At 38.1% G+C, this 25,617-nt stretch overlaps 1 protein-coding gene across 2 annotated transcripts in view; it reads right to left on the bottom strand.

Annotated features, from left to right (window-relative positions):
* LOC131435810 (uncharacterized) overlaps positions 1-25,617 on the bottom strand; it is a 202,801-nt gene that overhangs the window by 54,841 nt on the left and 122,343 nt on the right. For both annotated transcript variants that reach the window (XM_058604023.1, XM_058604022.1), the window contains exons 4-7: positions 8,710-8,882; positions 8,358-8,430; positions 1,651-2,538; positions 892-1,548 (exon numbers count right to left, since the gene is read on the bottom strand). In XM_058604023.1, coding sequence (XP_058460006.1) covers positions 892-1,548; positions 1,651-2,538; positions 8,358-8,430; positions 8,710-8,882 — 1,791 coding nt within the window. The remainder of the gene's footprint in view (positions 1-891; positions 1,549-1,650; positions 2,539-8,357; positions 8,431-8,709; positions 8,883-25,617) is intronic.

Below are 25,617 nucleotides of genomic sequence, written 5' to 3' on the forward strand. Positions count from 1 at the left end.
GAAAGTCGGATCGATGTCTACTTTTCGAAAACATTTTACAGAATTTCAAGACGTTATTTGCATCTTAGTTTGTGAAAATCGGTAAAAAAAATTTTCCAAGAAAATTAAGAGCGATTTTTTTTCATAAATTTGCTCATATTCTTTGCAATTCCGGAACCGAAAGTCGGATAGGGATCAAATTTAATAGAAACTTATGAGACCATAAGACCTTTTATTTGAAACATGTTAGTTGATGACCATACGAACCGACTACGATTATACTGGTTCTCGGATTCCAGTACCGGAAGTATCTACAAAAATGGAATTCACTTCGGTTTCTCCTGGATGGCCTAACCGATCAGAGAACTATTTCATTCTGTAGGTTATACTAGTTAAACAATCTCTTTGGTTTCATTACACGATTAGGTGAATTAAAATTGGCGAAAATTAAAAAGAAAACAATTAGATTGTTTATTTGAAATTTAAGGAAAAGATGCAAGTTTCATGTCTTGGACGATTTCTGTATCTTTTTGTTAAATTTTTTGGTACAGGCTGTTGAAAAAAGGCTCGTTTTTTGTAAAAGCAGACCATGTGGAATTCTCCAAAATTCCACGTATCATTTTGAAGTGAAAAACATACGTATGGAATATTTTTGAGTTTATAACCGAAAAAAAAATTAGGTAGGAAAAAAGGTTGGTGGCTCATTTTATGTGGAACGTCCCATATATAGATAAAGGAAAGTTATGTCATGGCAAAAACTCTTACAACCGATCAAGTTTTGTATCATGACAGCCAAAGTCTATTGAAATAATGTTAGTTTAGAACTTTTAGATACAGATTTACATTAGATTCACAAAACGTTCAATACTCAGCAGACGCTAGGTTCGACTACCCTGCCTATGGGAAACTTACCCATCACAACGCAATGCTGTTCGGTCACGCTCCTTTCACCCACCCCGATGCCACTATCGGTCGGTGGAATTGTACTTGCTATTTTCAATTTCCCACCTCCGTCTACTCTGCTTCCACCGGTTCTGCCACCTAAACCAGGTACGGCGGGATAAATGAATTCCGTCTGATTATCATCCAGATAGTCTCCGTCCACCGTCGAATTTATCACATCGATTACCGACCCGGAATATTGTGGCGCGTAGGCCGTCAGCGGTGGTGGCAGTGGCGGACCGTCTCCTCGAATCAAACTCGAAATGATGGAATCGGAATCATTCGAGTGTTTTGTCACATTGGTTGTCAGTGATATCATGGGAGGGATTGGCCTACTTTGCCCTTTGTTTTCACGAATCGATAAAATGGTCGCCTGCGGCTTGTTCAACTCATCCAACGTGCCGCTTGATGCCGTAACAAAGGGCTGGCCAGTGGAACTGGATGTCGATTCCACCGTTAGTGGCTGTTGTTGAGATAACCGATTCAAGCGAAAGACATTTTCCGTGGCCTCCATGTTGGTGTCATCAAACATTTCGACATGACCGGACGATGTGATTATATAATGCTGCTGTTTGTCCTCGTCCGGTTCCTTGATCATCCCGTAACCGTAGCCACCGAATGTTCCGCCTGAAGGAATAACAAAATTCAATATGAGTGATCGGCCCCAAACGCGTAGTTCATATTCTGCACTTAGTGGACTCGAGGTCTCTATTCTCAATTGAAACTTACCACTTGTTCCTGGTCGATTCCGGAAAGCGCCACTACTATCGTGGTTTTCTTCTGATTCATCACTATCGTCCTCATCATCGTCTTCGTCGTCATCATCATCAATATCCTCATCGTCATCATCGTTATTATCGTCAACTTTACCACTAGGACCGTTTCTGCGGACCCCATCCGTGTGTACCATAAATCTGCCACCAGACGGATTCTCCTCTGAACTACGGTCCCCATCATTCAAAATAAGCAGATTATCGGAATTGACTACTCGTTCAGTCACTCTGCGCTCCGGTTCCGTCAGAACACGTTCAGTATGTTCGTAGTTAACCACGTAACCCTTGCCGATCGACTTCCGGTAAGGCTTTTTGTTGCTGCCCGCATCAAGCCCGAGTCCATCATTCAAACGAAGTGGCTTGACTTTTTTCGGCGGTCCCTTGTGTTTGTTCCGATTGGTGAGGGCCACATCCGAATTGGTCGCATTTTTTCCAATCGCTGGCCTATACATCATAATCGGTGGCGTTTGTGGAAACGACAGGATATTCTGGGGTATATCCTCCGGTGGTCCAGGATGCAATATTCGCATATTGCTATTCAGTTGGTCGGAACCTGCTGGGACAGCAGCTGCTGTGGGTGGAAAGTGGAAGGATGAAGAAGATGATGATGATGATGATGCAGAACTGGTCACATCGTTGGTTATCCGTGGAATGACCGAAGTCGTTCTGGTTGTCATTGTTGGTGGCGGTGTTAGCGCGGCTGCTGCTGCTGCTGATGATGATGATGATGGTGGCAACACGCTATCCGAAGTAGGAGTGTTCGACAGTTGCGGCCACTGGCGTGTCTCTGCCGTCTGCGTGGCAAATTGAATTGAAAGCGGCAATTCGTGCGAATCTTGTGAATCTGAAAAGTAAATTAGAATGATCTAGATTTTAGAAATAAATAAAAAATGATACAATTTTTATGACCAAATTTTAGTTAAACATCTAAATTTTAACTAATAATGATACCGAAATACGCTTTCCGTACTTTTTATCCAGAAAAACGCAACATTCTGCGTTATTCAAATATCTGTTACACAAATGTTAAAAGCAAAGCAAATCAGGGTAAACCTAAAAACTACAGAATAAGCATAACCCGTTACTCAATAAGTTGTGTGACTGACACACAGATGGCGCCACAATTGTTGATGAAGTACCAACTTTCAAAAGACTATGTGTGAAATTTCATGACATTTCGATTAACCAGGAAAAAACTTACAGTCATTTAAGTGAAGCTACTTTTGTAATTTTCAATAATGGATTCAAAGCAATTTTGTGTGTTAAATTATCATTGCTTTTTGATGAAAAAAATACTGCACAAGCTTAGCAACGGCTTCCAAAGTGTTATCTGGACTGTGCTCTGCCGGAAACAATCAGTTGTTATTGGTTTGCTGAATTTAAACGTGGTCGTACAGACACCGATAATAGTGAACGTTCTGGTCGTCCAATTTACGATGTTACTCCAGGTTACATAGAAAAGTCCACAAATTAATTAACACTCATCGTGTTAAACATGGGCAGAACAGTCCCGGGCCTAAGAAAGAGAACACGATTTTATTGATTCAAAATCTACTTTATTCATCAACGTAATCTCCATCAAGAGCAACGCAATCATTCCACCGCCGCTCTTACCACTTTTGTAGAACGATTTATCTTTTACCTCAAAGTAGGCCTCAGTTTCAGCGATAACCTCTTCATTAGTGCAGAATTACTTACAGGCGAGCATTTTTTTCAGGTCTGCGAACAGCTAGTAGTTACTGGGAGTCAAATCTGGCGAATACAGTGGATGTGAGAGCAATTTGTAGTTCAATTAATGTAGTTTTGCGATTGTTTGGATTGACTTGTTACACGGTGCGTTGTCTTGATGAAAAAAAATCTTTTTCTTTGCCATATGCGGACGTTTCTTTGCAATTTCAGCCTTCAAACGCTCCAATAACGCTATATAATATTCACCGGTAATGGTATTTCCTTTCTCAAGATAGTCGATAAATATTACACCACGCACTTTGGGCGAGATTTACCAGTTGCTGTCCACTCAAATGACAATCGTTGTGATTCTGAAGTAAAGCGATGAATCCATGTTTCATCCATCGTCGCATATCGACGCAAAAATTCCGATTTGTTACGTTACGCGGCACCTACTTTGAACAGAGCATTCTCATAGTCAATTGCTCCTGTAATATAAAGCCAACACGTGCTTTTGATAGCTATACGATGTCGGCTAACTCACGCAACTTCACTTTTTGATCATTCAAGGCGAATTTGTGGATTTTTTTTGTTTTCTGGTGTTACCGCCTCATTTGGACTTCCACAGCGTCCTGCATCATCGGTATCTCTACGACCACGTTTGAAGTCAGCAAACCAACATTCTATTAACTGTAATAAAACTAGCACCATCTATGTGTTAGGCCCGGGAATTTTCATCTCATTACTCCGGAATCAAAACGGCATCAGTATTTTGGGATGCACATGATATAATCATCATCGATTATCTTGAAATAAAACAATCAGTAGCGAATACTACATAGCGTTGTTAGATAGTTTGCATTCAAAAATCAAGAAGAAACGATCTCATATGTCGAAGAAAAAAACACCATTTCACCAAGGCAATGCACCGATTCACAAGTCGATGGCATCGATTATTGAATTGAACGAATTACACCTCGAAATGCTTCCTCATCCACCGTATGGTTCAGATCTGGCCCCAAGTGACTACCGGCCAATCGCTGATCTCAAAAAAATGCTCGCCGTTAAGAAATTCAACTCAAATGAAGAAGCAATTGCTGAATATGAAACCTATTCGTAGGCAACAGATAAATCCTTCCACATTCGTAAAGCTAGAGATGTATTGGACTGTTTGCATTGCACTTGAAGGAGATTACATTGACGATTAAAATAACATAGCGAAACCAAAAGGCTTAAAAATATTTCATAGTTCTGCCACTGTTTTAAGTTATTGCAGGTCCGAAACGAGAAATTAGCGTGACAAAAATATTTTTACTATTAAATATTAATTTTTTTGTAGTTGGCGTTTTCATAAAAGTTGTTTTCAATCAAATGGCGCTTTTTTGATGAAACAAGTTACCAGGGTGGCCTTCATTAAGATTGAAATCTGAAATCTAATTTTCTTAATTGAACTCAAAAAGGATTTTGTTGTTCAATGAAGTTGTAGAAAATTTTATTTTGAGCAGTTTTTCTGAAAAAAGCACCTCTATAGCTTTTCATTTGATCGGTTGACATCAATTTTCCCGACTAAAAGTAGGGTGGCTCCTGAAAAATCACTTTCTTTGTTCTAACTTTTTTTGTGATACGTTTGGTTTCAAATACCAATCGATTCAGCTCGACGAACTGAGCAAATGTCCGTGTGTGTGTGTGTGTGTGTGTGTGTGTGTGTGTGTGTGTGTGTGTGTGTGTGTGTGTGCGCACGTGTGTTGTCAACTAAGAAGTCGAGATCTCAGAGATAGCTGGACCGGTTTTGATCAAACTAGTCGCAAATGAAAGGTCTCCCCGTCACCCAAAACGCTATTGAATGGTTTTGAGATCGGATGTTTACTTTTTGAGTTATACGAAGTTTTATGTCAAAATTTTCCTTAAAAACAGAATATGTTTTTAGACTTAGATTCCGCACGGTAATAGCTAACCAACAAGCCATAGATTGTTAAAATCCGTCCATTTTAACGGATATATCGATATTTTTCTTTAAGCGACTTTTTCACCTATTCCTGCAGTAGGAGTTTTGAGCGCTGTATGACAGAGCAATGCGTGGGAGCAACGTGAAACACGATTTTTATACTGTTACATACAATTGTTTCTAAGTACCAAAAAGACTGCATACTACATCATTTTTCATGAAATTTTGCCTCCGACCGATTTTAGCACGGTTCGTTTTTGGCAACATATTCGTTCAAATATGACATATGTAAATCAGAGGATGGCCAAGATGGCAGTATTTTCAAGTCAAAAACAATTGCGTAATTATATTGATTTGAACTACTGACAGTAATGAATGCTGGAAGAACATAACTCCCACATACCATTCGAATCAGTTCGTCGAGATCAGCAAATGCGCGTCGTGAAAAATAATTTCACTCAATTTTCTCGGAGATAACTCAACCATTTTCTACAAACTCAGATTCATACGAGAAGTGCTTCCAAACAAAGTTCCTGAAATACGTCTGGATCCGACTTCTGGTTCCTGAGCTACAGGACGATTTGTCAAACAAAATTAAAATAGTGTAACTCATTTTTCTTATAGGTGGCTGAACCGATCTAAGATTCAAATGAAATCTAAGAACCATCTAAGATTCAAATAACTATACATCTCCTCAGGTGAATTTAACTGACTTCGGCTACACTGATTATGAATTCTGGTTTTCTTTTCTCAAAAAATCGAATTTCAAAAACAAAAATTCAAATTAAAGGATTTATGGTCTCATGCAAAATTAATGAATTTTATCCGTTTCTGGAATTACAAAGTGATGAGTTTTTAAAATTCAAGCCAATCTAGAAGATGACAATTCTAAAAAGCTTCAGAGTTGGACTGAAAACTATTGCAATTTCGTCATATTTATTTTTTGGCCATACGAATCATTTTGGGTTATGCTGGTTCCTGAATACCGGCTCTGGAAGTACCGTAAATAACCGTAAACTCTAAACTGAAACTTTCTTCGACATTTCATGGTATGTTCAATCGATTATCACACGATTTGATCCGATTTGCAGCATTGACATTACAGAGTATTGAGTGATTAAAATCTCAAATTGCCGCTCAAAACGACGGTCATTAAAATAATGTCATGAGAACTAAGACACCGAAGAATATTCATGCAAAAAATTCATGCGGATTGATAAAAAAGGTATCATCTCACTGCTAGGTGGATTAAACACGTTTTTTCTTTAAAAAAAGTCAATCTTCAAATATCAATATTCATTAGATGCCAGATCGATGCGGTTCCTGGAAGGCCATAATATTAGTAAAAATTTAAGAGAAAATTGGAAGTCAGTTTTTTAACTTATTTAAATTAGTCTTAAAAAAACTTTCAAAAAACTAAAAAAACATTGCATAACTCTTAAACGCACCTTTTACCAGCCAAGCAGTTGTGTGCTCCTGTGGTTCAGTCGATTAACAGATGTGTTTTGCGATCCAATGATTCTCGGTTCATGTCGCGGCGCTCGCTATCAGTATTAATTTTTTTGTTTAAATAAATTTCATGTTAAGGAATTTTGGACACAATATTAAATGTTCTTCCACGTAAATTTGCGTGAACTGCGAGGCTCCATTTATGTGCATCTAATAAGATGTAAGATCACAGGGTTTTTTCGAAGTGTGTAGTATCAAATTAGTTCTACAAGTGTTCCATACATTGTCTATTCGAGAAATGAGACACACAAAAACTACAGCCGAAAATAGATTGCAGAACAGTTTTAATTTATTTATTACCAAAATAAATACTTCAATCGAGTTTGAATACAATAAAGTATTGTACAACGAAATTATTTCTGAGTTCAACTAAGAAAATTAGAATTCAGATTTCAATCTAAATATGGATCACTCTAGTAACTTGTTTCATCCAAAGGAACGCCATTTGATTACAAACAACTTTTGTGAGGACGCCAACTACAAAACAAACTAATATTTAATAGTGAAAATATTTTTGTCACGCTAATTTCCCGTTTCGGACCACTGTGCATTGTTTGGACATTGTGTCGGTTTTTGTCTTTTTTCTACAAATGTTCGATTGTTTTCCGGTTTTCGAAAGTTTTTTTTCTCGTTGAATTTACTATGAAATCTAAATTTTGTTCCATGCTTTTGGACAACCGATAACTGTTTTATACAATGACTACGTGAATCAAACCTACATCGTAGGGGAGAGTCGGCAGGTAGAGAAGACACAAATCTCCAAATAACTAAAGGAACGTGCCACTTGAGCCAATTATTTCTGATTCCGATTCACCTTTTTTTCTGTTCATGAAAAGTGGCACAAGGCTGCCTACTGCTCCGTGGTTCAAGGCACTCGATTGTGCATTCTAAGACCTTTACTTTTTAGGTTTTTAACGATATCAAACTAACTAGAGATTGTGAGAGGAGAAAGAATATGAAATTATAGAGCCATAGTACTCAAGGAACAGCAAAGATGTGAAGAAAAAGTGCGGAAAAGTGAGACGTGACAATGGTCATTTAAGTAAGCAGAAGGCTTCTCGAATCTAAACTTTTACCTTCTTCCAGATGAGTCGAACTTAGGCATTTTAGCGATGTAAATCATCCGAGTCCCTGATATGTCAGAAAGTAAAGGCAAAGGTGGTTTGCCATTTACTATCCGAACCGGCAACATTCGAATTGTGATCATATCCATTAAATCATATTCTCTGATATTTATTTTCATTATTCTTTGCAAAATCGAGTAAAAAACTTCCATTCTGTCCATTTAATGATAAAAAATCTTGAGCCCAAAAATTTGCATTGTCGTCTACAAACTGAGTTTATATTTTTTTCTTTTGAAGATTTCAAGTGATTTTGATAAGTGGAGATCTCAGAAACTACTTATTTTACTTACAATAAAAAGTTCAAATAAATTCCTTAAATACTTTTCGATGAAACACGAGTGGCCCAAGGCTGTCGACTCTCCCCTACAATCAAATAAATACGGCACACGTAATAGGAGACAGGTTTCTGATACTTACCGCACTGTTTCCACCAGCAGAATATTTCACCATCGATGCAGAGACAGATTTCACAAGGATCATTTCGTTGAATCTGTTTGGAAGACAAAAGTGAAAAACAATTACCGTCATTTCATTGAACAAAGAAACGAAACTGACACTGACAAAACAATCCAAACCGCTCTCAATCGCATTCAATTTCTTTCATCCCGTCAAGCATTACTAATTGGAGGTACTCAATTTTCATAACAACAAGCCGGGCTGTTTGGGCTGTTTAGGTACGGAAAAACGCCACAAAAGAAAAAAATATCGGAACCAAGAGCCCCCATCCATCTGACTTCCCAAAAAAGCACACAATCAATTGTCGGTTTACCTTCTGTCCGTGGTCGTATTTGAAATTGTCCGCCACGCAGCTCTCGGCCTTTTGCATCTCCGCCCGGTCATCGTTCATGATGTCCGACAGCATGCCCTGGTCGTAACGGGCCTCAGTCTGTTCCGCGTCCAGATCGATACTGTTCCGGTAGCCGATTTCATATTTCATGGGAACTGAAAGAGGATAATGATGGGTGGGAGAAGAAAAAAAAACGAAAAAGTATAATTAATTTAGGCATCCAACCGGAACAATCGTTTGCAACTACACGGCAAGCATTCCTGCGCCGAACAAAAGGCCCGTCAAAGGGCTCTAAACTATTAAGTGTTGAGACGGGGGCGTTTCCGGTTAAGGGAAATATAGAGCCTCCATTTATCATTCCGGAGCAGAACCCAGCCCCGACTGCAGGAACCAAAAACCGCACACTGTCCTGCTTGCACTTTGTGAGTCTCTGAGATATGAAGCCGGCAAATCATCCACCCACACTACGGTACCTTAGCTTGGCTGGCTGGTCGGTTGGCTGGGAACATGAGAAAAACGAAAGATTCATTGGGCATCGTTTTTCTTTCCTTTCCGGTTTCGCACATTTCGCCTTATTTATCATAACTTTAAGGTTCAGCTGGTGCAAACACAATGGAGCAACAGAAGATGCCATTCTTCAGTGACCTAGATCTAGCGGAAATAGACGCGGGTTTTGCAGTTTGCTATTTTTTGCTATAATAGCGATAATTTCCAGACTTGAACCAATTTTCATACTAATCCTTAAATTCATGCGGGGTATTATTTTGTTTAACTGATCCCAGCTGTGTTCTGATTCTACATCGAAAAGTGTTTCTCCACGACAAGTTGAATGATCAACATACTTGAAATCTTATTCAGTCTTCGGAGAATAATCTTGGCATCGTTCGCCGCTTGTCTCAAAACGGTAAAACAATTCTATCGAACGGTACCTCGTCGCAAAAAAAAACAACGGGAAACATTTTTCAACGTAAGGGCCTCCACTCTACTTCAGATAAGGAAAACTAGTGCGACACTTTTTGTGCTCTGCTGCTTGACGAGAAAAACAAAAGGCTTGCTAAGTATAGATTTTCCTCCCTTGTCTGACTGCAACCAACATGTCCTTTCAGTATCCCGCCAGACAAAACCACACCAGACCAACTTTTCTTTATCACACTTCCTACTCCTTCAAGGCTGACGGCTACATAAAGCTACATAGAGTCTGCTGCGGCACATAACTATATATGGATGTTACAACTCTTCACTTCCAGAAGTCAACCAAACACCAAAGACAGAGAACGGCAGAATCGGCGCATCCGAAAATGGTTTTTTCCCTCGTACTTGGACACTTTCTGGTACTCGTGTCGTAATCCGCCTTGCAGTTTCTTTAGCCCGCTTGAAAAAATGCACCAGCAATCAGAGAAAAGCTGAAATCTAGCACAGTTCAAAATATTCGATGCGAAAGCATGAAAATTAGCAGCAACTTTTGCCACTTTGTCTGTGCTACTTTGAGTACCGAACATGGTTGTATAACGAAGAAATCTCAAGTACCAGTGTATGAACCTCGAAAAACAACGTGTGACGTTGTTTTAGCTACGATTGTCGCGCTAGGTAGGTTGCATTAAGTATTTTATAAACACTATGTTTGGTTTCTGTTCCTCTGTCTACATCCAGATATCATGACACTGATACTCACATGCATACTTTCGAAGCAGATACCGATGTTCTAGCGGTTTTAAACAAATTTGCTCAAAGCCGGTTCAACGAATGCTTGCTATTCAGATAAATGCACGGAAAGCTAGCGATCGCAAAACAACTAAAATATTAGTTGTTTTCCTGAATTTGATTGGTTAAAATTTGGTACAACTAATCGATTGTTGTTTTAGCTAAACTGTCACTTTAGATTTTTCGTGCAGTCAGTTTAACAATGACACCCAGCAAAGACACGCACCACAAACGAGTAATGAAACGTTACTGTTGAGCAATGAAATACACCCTAAGATGAAAATGAAACGTTTCAATGAGGTGTCACTCGTGCAACTGAGCAATGGCACAATCCCACGAAAGTTACCTGTATGCATGAAAGCAAAAAAAAAGGCGGGTGGGTAATGTCAGAGACATAACTGGATGTCATGAATACGAAAACAACTGACATGTTCCTTAACACTTCCGAATATCAATTAGTTGATCAATTGTATGAATTATGCAAGCATTCCCCTTTTTCACATTTCTCGCAAAAACAAAGAAGGCTTCACTTGAACTCGATTTCTGTGAATTTCACACAGCGAAAAGAGCACAAATCTAATCAAACTGTTCTAGTTTCTAAACTGAGGATATTTACCTTTGATTTGCTACCAAGAAATCCTAATAATTCTTTAGAAAACTTTTAGAGCCATTAGAACGGCTGATTTTGTGTGATGCTCTCCATCGTTGTCCCCTTTTCGTTGTTTTTTAACCAATGCAAACGACTAGTAGCTGTGACGTAATCGCTCTTGTCGGAAGCGAAACTAGCTTTGCAAACGACACACAATACATCTGCTCGCAGTGGCGATAGAATCCAAACTGATCCAATTTTTGTTAAGAGATTTCTTTTTACGTGATTTTGTCTGTAGCTGTTCTACTAATGGGCGGTCCAAACGGCTCTGAAAATAGCCGCATACAGAATTTTAATTTCGATTATTTCATTTCGGATTTGCATTTCATTTGAGCTATGAGCTTCAAAAATGCAACAATAGCAAACGCGCCTTATGAATTATCCTCTTTGATACTCGTTTATACCAAACATTTCAGAAAAGTTTAATTTTGAATTATTTGAGATTATGTCACACAACTGAATATTTTATCATAAAATTGTGATCATATTTCCGATGGCATGTAGCAAAAATTATGTTGATTCGTTAGATACAACAAGAGATATTCACGATCAAAAACTTATCACTCTCTCAGAGGGTAAATTTCGAAAAGCCACCCCATAGTAAAGTAATTCATATTCACGACAAAATTCTCAGTTGTTTGAACCAATTATACAGTTATTTGAACTTATTTTTCACTGTTAATCTTTTCAAGGGGCAGCTAATCGTTCAGCGCTTGAACAACGAAATGCTCGCTAAGTAACTGCATAAAGCTTTATCACTAAACTCACATTAAATTACATTTCTTTTTTCAAGAAAGCAAGTTAAGCCTAATACTACAGATGCACTTTCAAGAGAATACAAATATTATCACTTTACTTTAGCAGTAATTTTTGAGCGTTAAGCATTTTTAATTACATTGACATAAACTGTCCGAAAATACATTACTTGCAAGAGAAATTAAAACATTTATGCTGTAGGAAAATCTATTCAGTACATGGAAAACTTGCTTTACAATTAACAATTGCAATACTGTAATTCTGTGATCTGCGGGTTTTCCATGTTCTACTAATTTTATTGTAATCTCAAAAAATGCAAAACTTGCAATACATGTATTAAGCTCAGTTAACGTACATGACAATAGTTGTTTGTTGAAAAAAAAATTTGCGCTGCATCACCATAAGCGCCATAACCTTTTGCTCATTTCTATAGCATTTCATTGTCTAATAAGCGATAAGGGTCAGAGTAATTTCACCGAAAGCATCGTTTCGCCAAAGATGCTATTGCACCGAAAGGAACATTTCGCCGAAAATGTCAATACACCTAAACAAGCAAGTGGCTTAAAAGCGAGTCGAGATGTCCAGTGCAGAAAAATTTCATTCAATTCAATTGAAACTGATTGCGGAACACATTGACGATCTCTCCACTGCAGTAAACTTCACTCTCTGACACACACAATGTTTGCTGACGACTCGAACGAGCAGCATTCAGTTCATCACTCGTTTCTCTTCAATCGAGGCTCAGTTTAATTAACGTCAGTTGATCTCTGGAAGTAACAAAATATCTCTCTAAATAGTGTGAGAGCGCCCTTCAAATGAGGTTCATATAAACATTCGAATTTGTTCAAGATAATAGATGAAAGACTAATCAGATAGCTGAAATGTCAATCACAGAATATACATAAATTAATTGTTTCCTCCTTCAGTTTTCATTTTTAATACTTTACTCCATTTATAATTCTATTCGTTCGAATCTGCTTACTACCAAGAGCGAAGACACTGAAGCAGCTATACTACTTGGCACTTGAAAATGAGCAAGCAAAACTTCTAATGACTAGGTACGACTATTCAACTGACGATAAATTCTGGGAGCTTCACTTGAAAATGGCAGCGCAAAAGTCAAATGAATTAGTAGAGATACGCTGACGATCAGCGGCAATAAATCTCATTTTCTTCTTATAAAAGGTGATTTTTTTGAGGTTAGGATTTTCATGCATTAGTATTTGCTCAGATTTTTTGAGGTTATGATTTTCATGCATTATTATTTGCTCAGTATGCTTTGACATTTCATCATGAATAGACTTACTAACGAGCAACGCTTGCAAATCATTGAATTTTATTACCCTAGAAAAGTTGGCAGAAAATCCGCTTTTTTATCGACAAATTTTGTTCAGCGATGAGGCTCATTTCTGGTTGAATGGCTACGTAAATAAGCAAAATTGCCGCATTTGGAGTGAAGAGCAACCAGAAGCCGTTCAAGAACTGCCCATGCATCCCGAAAAATGCACTGTTTGGTGTGGTTTGTACGCTGGTGGAATCATTGGACCGTATTTTTTCAAAGATGCTGTTGGACGCAACGTTACAGTGAATGGCGATCGCTATCGTTCGATGCTAACAAACTTTTTGTTGCCAAAAATGGAAGAACTGAACTTGGTTGACATGTGGTTTCAACAAGATGGTGCTACATGCCACACAGCCCGCGATTCTATGGCCATTTTGAGGGAAAACTTCGGAGAACAATTCATCTCAAGAAATGGACCGGTAAGTTGGCCACCAAGATCATGCGATTTGACGCCTTTAGACTATTTTTTGTGGGGCTACGTCAAGTCTAAAGTCTACAGAAATAAGCCAGTAACTATTCCAGCTTTGGAAGACAACATTTCCGAAGAAATTCGGGCTATTCCGGCCGAAATGCTCGAAAAAGTTGCCCAAAATTGGACTTTCCGAATGGACCACCTAAGACGCAGCCGCGGTCAACATTTAAATGAAATTATCTTCAAAAAGTAAATGTCATGTACCAATCTAACGTTTAAAATAAAGAACCGATGAGATTTTGCAAATTTTATGCGTTTTATTGTTTAAAAAAGTTCTCAAGCTCTTAAAAAATCACCCTATATTATTCGACTGAAAATGAAATTTTTCCGCACTGGTCGAGATGTCTATTACAATAAACTTGGAGTAGGTAATGCCCGATACATAACCGCGAGATTGACGTACGACTGCATTCGAGATGTGTATAAATAAAAATATAAATAATTAATAATAATAATAATAGTAAATAATTGATTTCATACCGTACGACCGTTTAAAAGCGACCATTTGTTTCCAAAAGATTACGTTTGTATTCTAAGAAGTAGGGTAACAGAGGTATTTTGACTCACTTTAGGATCGATTTTATTTTGTCCCACTTTGTAATAGTATTCACCAAATATTGTACTATCTCTGAAAATCCCTTCCGCAATAGGTAATTTAATGTGATTAGCTTCAAAATGATGCAACATAGGTTGCTTAACATCGATTAAATCCATAAAATTTGTTAGATGAGCCAACATATATGAAGTGACCAAAATACCTCTGTTACCCTAGTGCGGTGATTTAAGACAGCTTTCCAAATAAGTTCTTTACGTTACTCCTGTATCCTGAAAAGGACCGTTAGTGGTTTTGGATTCCTGGAAACGACTATTTGGTTACGGATGATTACGTTTGTATTCCAGGAAGAAGGACGCAATTCCAAGTCATTTGTAAGGTTTGAGCCTTGACCTAGAAAAAGCGTAATCGTCCATATATTTCAATATTTCATACATCTTAATATCTGAGTGATAGAAACTATCAAGGATCTCCCACCATCCGGCCACAAAAATAGCAATATACAGAATTTTGATGTCGATTATTTGATTCAGGATATGCATATTTCATTGAAAGAAACTTTCAAAATGATGTACGGGATTTATTTACGGTATTCAGGAGGGCCAAATTGTGAAATTCTCTATGATATTAAACACTTTTCTAACATTTTTCTCAAGCGCGAATCCGCCAAATGCTAGCTTTATTTGCACTCGTTTAATGCGAATTTTTCACTGCGAAAAGTGACAAAGCTATTCAAACTATTCTAGATTTGCATTAAACTGATGAGTTTTACCTCCGATTAGCAAAGAAGTTATCTTAATACACCCAAACCTCCGTTTACGAACACTTGTTATACGTTACCTCTTTTTATGTAACTCTTTTTACGAGCCGAATCCCAAACAACGATTGACACTACTTGTCAATCTCGTTCTGAAATTACTCACATTGTAAGGGTTTTAAAGGAATATCAAGAAACCGGAAGTCGCCATCTAGAATTTCAGAACCACCTCAAACATCGTTTTCCGAAATTTACTCATCAATCCCGTTCTGAAATTACTCACTTTGTATGGGCTTTCAAGGAATATCAAGAAACAGGAAGTCGACATCTTGAATTTCAGAACCACCTCAAACATCGTTTTCCGACATCTACTCATCAATCCCGTTTCGAAAATACCCATTTTGTTAGGAGTTTTAATCAATATCAATAAACCGGAAGCCACCATCTTGGATTTTCAAACGAGCGCAAACTTTATTTTCTTACACTTACTCTTCACATCCGTTTCGAAAATAGCCATATGATGGGCGGTTTCCATTTTTATTACACAAAACTTTTTTTACGAACCAAATCCCAAATAACATAAACTTTTTTTACGAACTACCTCTTTTTACGAACCCCCGTTTAGTTCGTAAATGGAGGTTCCGGTGTAGTTTTTAGATAACATTTAGAGCCATTAGAAGGGCTCATTTTGTATAATGTTCCCGTTGTCCGTTGTTTAAACTGCGTACGTCCAACAGCAGATATGCGCACAGAAGAACTGGTTGCTGGTTTTCTGCTTTTAGGCTTGAGGAACAGGTGAGCATAGTAGAGAAAGACGTACTCCTACGTCAGAAGTTGTGACACACTAAAGAAATTTATAGCATCAACCAAATGAGAAATGCCCTTACCTGCACATGAAAGGTTTATTTCAAGAGAATAAATTCATTGTATTTTTTGAAAATGCATACACCCGAAAAAATAAGAGAATGTTCACCACAAGCCGCTTCAGAGAAGGGATCTTTAAAAAAATTTATTATTCAAGTTCTTTTTCCTTAGACAATACTTTAGCGTTGGTATTAGCATTGACCGCCCGTTTGTTGCTATTTCTCTTATTCATAAGGAGCAATTAAGCTTGCAAAACGTTTTGCCTTTCTTTTTATAAAGGTAAGAGAATTGCAGTAGAAACCGACTTGTGATCGGAGCTCCGGAGACTCCTAGTGTTATAAACAATTCGCCCCAGTTCAACGAGATCGTAAAATGTCTATGCATTTTTAAAGATTTAAAGGAACTCACTTCGATTTCTCAGCAACGGTTAAACCGATTTTCACAAATCATAGTTCAAATTAAAGCTCTCATTATCATAAAAAATACTGTGTAATTTCATCCAGATCCGATTTCCGGTTCCGAAATTATAAGACAATAAGTATCAGGACTTTCAAACTGTCATACAAAAAGATGCAATGTCGGTACGTGCTGGTAAAGAAGAAGAAGAAAACGCACACGCCTAGCACACTCTGTTCAATTTTGTATAGCGTGCAGGGTTACTGCAATTAAATCTTTATTAACTTGACATAACTGTTTACAAATTGAAAATGTGATGGTAGTTTATACCGAAAAAGTTTTTGATTTTATTCAAGTTTCAAAAAAAGAAACTTGACAGAATATTCTAACGATGTTTTTGAAAATCTAAGTAATATGAGAAAGGTATCATTACACCACTAGGTAGATTTAACAGATCTTTTTCTGAAACTGCATTGATCCCTTCATGCAGATCAATACCGACGCCGACGACGAAACACTAGAGCTTTACATTGATCGATGACGAAACATATTCCAAATTCGATTTTAAGCAGCTTCCCGGTCAAGAGTTTTACATCGCGACTGGACGTGGGGATGTGTCGGTAAGATTCAAATTCGTGTTTATCAACAAGATCGCGAAGAAGACCATGATTTGGCAAGCAATTTGCAATGATGGTCTGAAAACGGAAACATTTGTTCCATTTTCGACGATGACACCCCCGTTTCCATCGATGCCTTAAAAAGCTTGTATTTCCGTTCATCGGCAAGCATAGTCAAGTCATCTGCCAACATTTGTTGTTGCGATTTTGTTGCCAATGAATACCCCAATCGAAAAATACTGGAAAATTTCAAAGTATCGACTAGACATCGACGAATTTGGGTAAAATATAAAAAACGCGCTGATTCCGTGTCTGTTTTTCGCTGCACGGGCGCTGACGGGCTCTATCAAGAGGAAGGTTACAGATTTCGTTCGTACTGGAGAAATGTAACCATCTAATACAGATGCAATTGATGAGCTTTTCAACTTGTTGAATTACGAATTACAGGTCTTTCTGTAGGTACCAATTTACTTTTAGTCAGCCTTTATATTTGAACACATTTCATTTTTTCTGTATCATTGCTTTTATTTAGTAACCATTTAATTATTCTATTTTACAGTCACGTCACGGTTGTACGAGTTTCTCCCGAAAACCATTTCCCAGAAAATAAAGCAACGAAGTATTTTCCCCAGAATGTACCGTTCATCAGAAAACCATATTCACGATGGTACTAATTAATAGAAAGACACACAACAGAATGTACCATTCCCCAGAATGCCATATCCTAGAAACTGTTACCCTATAATGGAAAATAATACAGAAACAACATAGGAACAGATATTTTACCAGAAAAGCATCTACTAGAAACAGGCGCGTACATATGGGGGGGGTTTAGAGGCTCGTGCCAGACTCTCCCTCCCCCCACCAACCCCAATAAATTCAAGAAATTATTAGGAGAGACAGGGGCTAGACCGGACAGCTTAAATATCTTATAAACCTGCTATTATTTCGATACATAGATTGACTTTGTAAACGCGCTTGGAGATGACGCGGTAGAGATGATTATGTGAAAACCCAGTTTTTTTTCAATTTCTTAAAAGTGTCCGATTTAGTCCCGGTCTCACCTATATTAGAAAACACCCCCCGAATTTTGTTCTGGGTACGCGCCTGTCTAGAATGAACCAGTCCAACGAAAATAATTTTCCAGAAAATTTCGGGAACGCTCATTAACTGTAATTTCCAATGCAACTATGCTTATTTCAAGCTTTGTTAGTCTGAAAATGTGGGTTCTGAGAATAACGAGTTTAATAAAAATTAGGCAAATTATATAACGGGTGTGAAATCATTTAGCTACAATTATTTAAATTCAAACATAACTTCTTTGAATTGGGTATTTGTTTCCGCATATAGTATATAGTAGCAAGCTAACCTTTCGTCACTACTTCGATCTATTGTACGTGTACTAACAATTGATTTTTTTGTGATACATTGTTTAATTTACTTATCGTCTTACTTTGAATCTTCTAGTGATAAAGCGTAATAAATAGCTAACTATCATTTTATATAAGTATCTTATTTAATGCTTACACAATATTCTGTTCGTCATAGATGATTCAGGTCGAGATGCCCGCGAGTGCGCCGGCGACCCGCCGTCGGAATCGCTGGCCTTTGCGGGAGAGCAGCGCCCCCGCAGAAATCACCACTGTCTAGTTGCGGGCGTTTGCACGGATTACCCAAAGCTAGGGCTATCCCTCAGTTAAGACGTAGCCGCATTAGACCTTTCAAAATCGCAGTAAATTAGAAAATATTATATTAAGCAGCATGTTGATCTGTTATGCCAAACGTCTAATGTCTTCGGGTGAATGGTTTTCTGGACTTTCGTACATTCTGGGTATTTTCGGATTTCTGGATTTTATTACTTTCTAGAGTTTGTATATCTGGAGATTTTTACTTTCTGGGCAATGAATTTCTGAGGAAAAAGCTTCAGATTTTTATTTTCTGGAGAATAGTTTTCGGGGAATAGAATCTCGCGTCACTGCATTTTCACTAAGTATAATGAAAGCCAAAGTACGTGTCTTAGTTGTAACGTTCGTTATATTTAGTGAAAGTTAAATAATGTGACATTTAAACAAGCGAATTAAATGCAAGTCACAGAGAAATTCACTAAATCGTCGGAAATGATATCTGTTATCAATTGTCACAGTGAAAAATGGATCCATCGAAAGTAACAACAACTGACTTCAGTCCATCTGTTGATTAAAACATTTAACTATTTCAATAGTCTCTATCCACTGGACAAAGCATCAAACAAACATTACCGTTTGCGGAAATTTCTCACAAAACTAATAACGATGACATCAATACAACGTTAACTGTATGTGTTTTGAGGAACTCGGAACTTCCGCAACATTACACCAATGTTTCATCCCAACTGGATATTGCTTCACAATCCTAGCCTGTAAGTGCGAAAGTTTCCCTTTTCTTTGCGGATGATTCTTCCGCAAACCCCCGTACTCTGTTTGATACTTGAGCCTGAGACTCTTCCTTGTGCTAATGAGAAAACTTTACGCTGAAACTAGTAGAACAATATCAATGTTAAAGACCTGGCCTCATTTCCTTCACTGTGGGTGGGTACATCAAAAACTCAATTCTGCGAAAACTTGAACTAACAATGAGTATTTTCATAGAACAAAAAGGTCGAAACCTGCTTCTTTAATGATACTACCATTTCTTCCGATCGCAAAAGGAAATCCGAAAGAACTCAATACGAATTTGCTGTTGTTGCCAGCTAGCAACTTGCTTTTCCGCTATCAACATTGCTATTCCAAACATCAACCCCAAAATGTATTTAAGTTCAATTACTTTTTATCAAGTTTGTCCAACCATTCATCGAAAACGATTGATGATACCATGCTGTCTATGGACCATTGGTTCAACGAAAATCTTCACCAACGCAAAGATTTTGCCCACAGAAAAATCCGGGTTTCTCCGTTACCATTTATGAAAAACTCCCGCGATGCGGCTAAGTTTACTCGTGCTTGACTTGTCTCAGCTGCCCGAGTGTTCCGCTTGCTTCCATCATGGATGGCATGACTGACGAGAGCTTTTGACACTTTTTGTTCGCATAAGCAAATTTTCCTTTTCTTTGCGAGATTATCATACATAAGAAGTTTCCCGCGGAGAAGCGCTGCTTTCGCACTGAAGAACCGGCTATTTAATTCGTCCGTGCATCAGCAGAAAAAAAAATCTGGTCCAAGAGCCACTCGTCCATGATGAGGAAAGCAGCTGTCCAATCTCGGCCGACCTGAGAGGACGAACATAATTTGATTATAGAACTTCAGTAAGCCGGTATTGTTCCGTCGGGACAGCAAACTGCTCCATGGAAAGAGGTCTCTGTGTGTGTGGACAAGAATTGTCCCTTAGCCAATGACGTAAATTATATTGACGATTGTTAGATTATTCGTTTCGTGTCACTTGACGTACAATGTCTGAAGAGATTGTATGGTTTGACATGATATCTGTGAGTAATATTACTTTCGGTAGAAAAAAATTCCGCATTAGACTTGAAATGCTTATTGTTATTTAAAAAGTCGTGTTAGAGCATTCAACTGTATCTGCCGACTGACAACTAAGAATGTAGAATTTTTTGTTTGAGTTTTTGAAAGTTCAAGGCCGTTTTTAGCAGTGCACACTAAAATTTAATCATCGGTAATCATCTCAACAAAATGCACGATTAAGGAGTGTATCGAAAAGTAGTTAGCAACATTGATTATTGAATAAAAACGCGAAAAAAAACATATTTTGACATCAGTTTTCGATATATTGTAGAAAAATTACATTCTTATGCATTTCACTGATTATATTGAAGAAAATCCTAGTTTCTGTGAAACGCTCGCACTTTGGACTTGACATTCTTCATTAAATTCTGCATAGTTACTTTTGTGACTTTCCTGGTGGCAGCTGTCCAGTTTTTTTTAACTCCTGCATGTTTTGGGACACTGTACTGTCCTTCCGAAAGTGCCGCTTGACAATTGCCCAATACCTTTCAATTGTCAGAAGATCCGGGTAGTTCGGTGGGTTGATGTCATTTTCCACGAATTGGACATTATTTTTTGACAACCACTGCAGAACGGAGTTGGCGTAGTGGGCTGAAGCCAAATCCGGCCAGAAGAGAGAAGGAGCCTTATGCTTTCTGTACAGTGGCAGTTTCGTCGTCGATTAGGATGCATCCGTCTTTATTCTGTAGAATCCGGTTATACAGTTTTCGCGCTCTTATTTTGGCCTGAACTTGCTGTACCAGGGACTTTCTCAGCAACTTCTGTTTCTTGTACGTTTTCTGGGAGTTCCGAACTTTTATCCGTTGAATCATCCCGATGCTGGTGTTGAACTGCTTGGCCAAATTCCGCGTCGACCCCGATGGGTTTTTCCTGATGTACTCAACCACTTTTAAGTCCCGGCCAGATTGGCTGCGACAAGTTTTCCTACCGGATTGGGGCAAATCCTTCATGGAAAGGGTCTTACCGAACTTCTCGACAATATTTTTGACACTGGTGTGGTGCACTTTCACCCGTTTTGCAATTTCGTTGTACGTGACACCACTTTCTGAGCACCAAGTGTGCAGAATTTTTTTTTCGCGTTTCCGGATCAATTCGACTCATCATTGAAACGATAAAACGTACCGAAACCAATCGATTGCGCAGCTATTATTGACATGTAAATGCATGCGTTGACATTGTGTGCGTGCGAAAGAATAAGGAAAAACTCATTTATTTTTAAAACTTGGCCGAAATCTTTTGATAAAAATGTTTATCAGGCACAATTTATATACGAATCGATAGAAAAATTAATTATCTAGAATCGTATGTTCTTGGAATTTCCGTTTTCTTCCCCGTTTTCTCAAAATTTTGGGTAAAGTGCGTGAAACCCCGGGATAGGCAGCGAACTCCCGTGACCACGTCGAAGCGCTACCTTAAGTCGAAACTCGTTTACGTTCGGCACGACAGTAAAGACGTTGCACTTCGGTGCAAATAAAAAAAGTGTTCTGTAAGTAGCAGAAACTTTATGTCTGCCTAGCGGTTTATGTTGAGCTGCTAGGTTACATAACAGTTCAACATAAACTGTTATGTACTGACGAGTCGAAGACGAAACATAAAGTATATAAAACGGTTATGTGCCCAATGCACGAAATAGGATAACCCCTAAATGACCAAATAGCATTAACTTTACGTCTGATTAGCGGTTCAAATTGAACTGTATAAGTTTGCACTAAGCAGTTCAATTTGAACTGCTCTGCACTGACGAGTATAAGACGAAACGTAAAGAAAGAAAAAACAATTTTAACCATGGCGTTTCCATTTGAAGTTTATTTTTCTATGGGAGGTGATTGTAACGACTGGTAAATTATTTTTTGTGATTATTCACGCCTTTTTCAGTCACTTTTCAACTTGCAAATGACCTTTTTCAAGGTAAACTGTAAATTAAGGTTTTATTGTAGATATTTTATACATAAAAACACACGAAGAAAACGTGATTTAATAGTATGTTGAGAACTCACTTTAGTCTTGTCGTGTCTGTCGAAGACGTTGATTGCTAACGGTGAGACGTTCGATGGGTTTGTACGGCTTATATCGTCGATATTAGTCGCGGAAACGCTGGGTGTACACTTTCTCAACAACGTTCAGTTTGGATTTGATATATCAGTGCTGTTTGTGTGATGAACAGAGAATGTGATCTAGGGTCTTCTTTGCGTTCTGTTATGGTTCTGTTTTGTTTTTCCTTTTTGTATTCTGAACTAAAATTCGCATTCATAAAACACCTCCTTTCCCACACCTAAGCTTCTGTGATAATTAATACATACAATAATATAGAAAAATCCTTTCCAAAGTTCGATTACTGATGATGCGGAAATTCATGATTTAATCCTGACTCCTTTTGTCAAGCTAACAACAAAATTGCTGCTGATAAGTTCGGCCATAATTTACAGTTGAAAAAGTTAATAATTGCCGAGTTTCTCAGTAATTTTCCATTTTATCGAGACAATTTCGGAACACTCTGCTGTGGGAGACTCGGCATTTTGGTGAGATTCAGCAATTAAATTTATGTGTGTATGTTCCCAAGTAAGGATCACAGATACAGTGCAATTTTTAATACATTTTCTAACCTCAACGAACTGAGTTGAATTGCATATGGCAATTGGCCTTCAAAAGTCGGGTCTCATAGCATTTATTTATGAGAAAGACAAAAAAACATTTTTCTCAAAATTTTTATTTTACTTGTTATTACTATTCAAACCATCATTTGACACAAAAACTTCTCATGGAAAATAGTAATTTGAATACTAGGATGTGATTTTACAGATCTAAACAACAAAGAATTCGCTCATAGTGACATTTCTCCTAAAAGCAGTCATTCTCGAGATATTTAAATAATAGATTCCGAAAACTCAGGCTTCCGATAAAACCATGCAGCACAAAAGAAATCATCTTTCATTTTTTATGAGCTCTACCAACAACGTCAATGCATTTGGTTAACTCAATAAATCGACAGCACTCGACCAATTCAATTGTAACTGTTCAAATATAAACTTGCATGCAGAAACGTGTGTGTGTCATGTGATTCCGCCGGGGCCGAACATATTGATCCGATGCTGTGGCACTTTTTCTCGGTGATATGAACATCTTACTTTGGCCTACGGGGATTTCCGCCCGCCAGTTCATCCCGATCGTTTGTGACATGTTTGTAGATTGTTCTCGCACAACTTCGAACACTCTGTTTCGATTCTTCAGCTCACTCTGTTTTCCACTACCACCACCACCGGAGAACACTTTTTCTCCAGTCAACCATCAGAAGCTCTCAGTCATGAAGACACTCATCCACCCCCTTGGCCGAATGGTTGCCTTCGATTGGATACAAATCCGTTCTGGCTGTGAAGCAGTTGAGGAGCAACCGTGGATGAGAACTAGACATGTAAGAAAAATGCTGAAACATAAATCAATTCCGGCTTCAGCCACAGTGTTTCCTCCTTAGGTCATGCCAAGCACTGTACCGATCGTCCAACGAACTATGTCAATATCGGTAGTGAAAAGAGAGGCGGCACAAGATACCCCGTTCGGGCAGTACTTGAGCCATTCAGTTGGTATTTATTTCAATCATTGCGCTTCTACATTCCGAGCAATTATTTCCACATGGCACTTGAAGGATTGCTTTCGCTGTACTAATATTTTAACACTGCACGAAGGCCCCTAATGAACTTCCTAAATGAAACTGTTTCGCTTATCACAAAGCCTCCATTTTTGAATGGCTACATGAATGCTTATGCTAATGGAGTGCACGCTGTGCAGAAAATAAAAATATTTCCCCATTTTCTGTCATTACCGGTGCCTTAACTCGAAAGAATAATAATAGCACATTTCAGGGATTATATTTTCAATAATACTTCCATAAGCCAAACGACAAGCAAACTATTTTTTGTTACTATCCTGCTCTCGGATGGCCTTACCTGGTGGTTGGTACCATTTTCAGCCCATACTGCTGCTGTGTGTGTGTATGTGTGAGTGTGCTATTACAGAACGGCCGTGAAACGCGAGAACAGAATATGGGAAAAAAGTGGTTGTCATGAAAATGGTTGGCGATGTTTCTCATTATGCGCATACAATGTGCACCGGTCTCTGACTCGTTCACCGCTGCGCACGAAACCGACAGGTTCCATGTCCGGGTGAGAGGAAAAGCTTAAGAATCATCCGACTAGACCATATTTAATTTTCCTTCCATTATGCATTATGCCTCTTGTATTTGCCGCTCGCAAATTTTCACGAGAAGCATGATTACCACAGACATAATTCCAGTCGGCGGCTTTTTTTTATCAGCACTCAAACAGCGAAGTTGAAGGGTTTAGTTGTAAGATGCGACGCGATGTAAATGTTGACGGAGAGCTTTACGATGACACTCATTAACTTGACCCAGCATCAGATTATAATTAACCCGAAAGGCATCGTGTTAAATTTGGAAGCCAAATAATTATTATGTTCCGAGAACTTTGGAAAGTCACGAATAGTTTCCATAAGGCTAAATAACCATTTATTGTTTGATTTACTGGACCATGTTTATTGCTTTAATTGAATACTGCATTTTTAAACTTGTTCAGTTTGGTCTATAAATATTTCATGAATCGTCTTTCGGTCTATATTTAATGGGCTTTGGCAAAGTTATCATTTGTAGGATTATCGAAAAATTGTGTTCAGCGACAAGCAAAGTTGCCGCATCTGGAGTGAAGACCAGCTAGAAGCATTTCAAGAGCTACCAATACATTCCAAAAAAGTCACTGTTTGGTGTGGATTATGGACTGGTGGCATTATTCGTGAAAACCTAAATTGGACCTTGCGCATGGGCCATCAAAAGTGGAGCCGCGGTAAAAATTTGCATGAAATCATCATCAAACATTAAATTATATTGATCGTTCTATCGATTCCAGTAAACATTTCATCAATTTTCTCAATATTTTTAAAAATTTTTTTTAGTCAAATCATATACCTCTTAAACATTACCCTTTACAATGAAACATTGTATAATCTAAACCCGTTGAAAAACTCGTGGGCCAGCAAGTTTTTCAAAACTTATGATGAACAGTATGACTAGTCACATGGTTTTTCAAACGAACCTAGTTTTGAACTTCCATAAAACTTCCAATGCACGTTGATCCGGCGCGTGTAAAAAAAACCGTGCTGTAAGTCGTATTAAGGAGGGAATTATTCTGCGGATTGTTTTTTAAGACCTATCGTTCAACAAAATAAATTCAAATATTTTGTATAATAAAAAGCATCATTCGAACAACATTTTGTAATTTT

This window comes from Malaya genurostris, chromosome 3, assembly GCF_030247185.1.
Source record: "Malaya genurostris strain Urasoe2022 chromosome 3, Malgen_1.1, whole genome shotgun sequence".
In the NCBI taxonomy this organism is placed as follows: Eukaryota; Metazoa; Arthropoda; class Insecta; order Diptera; family Culicidae; genus Malaya; species Malaya genurostris.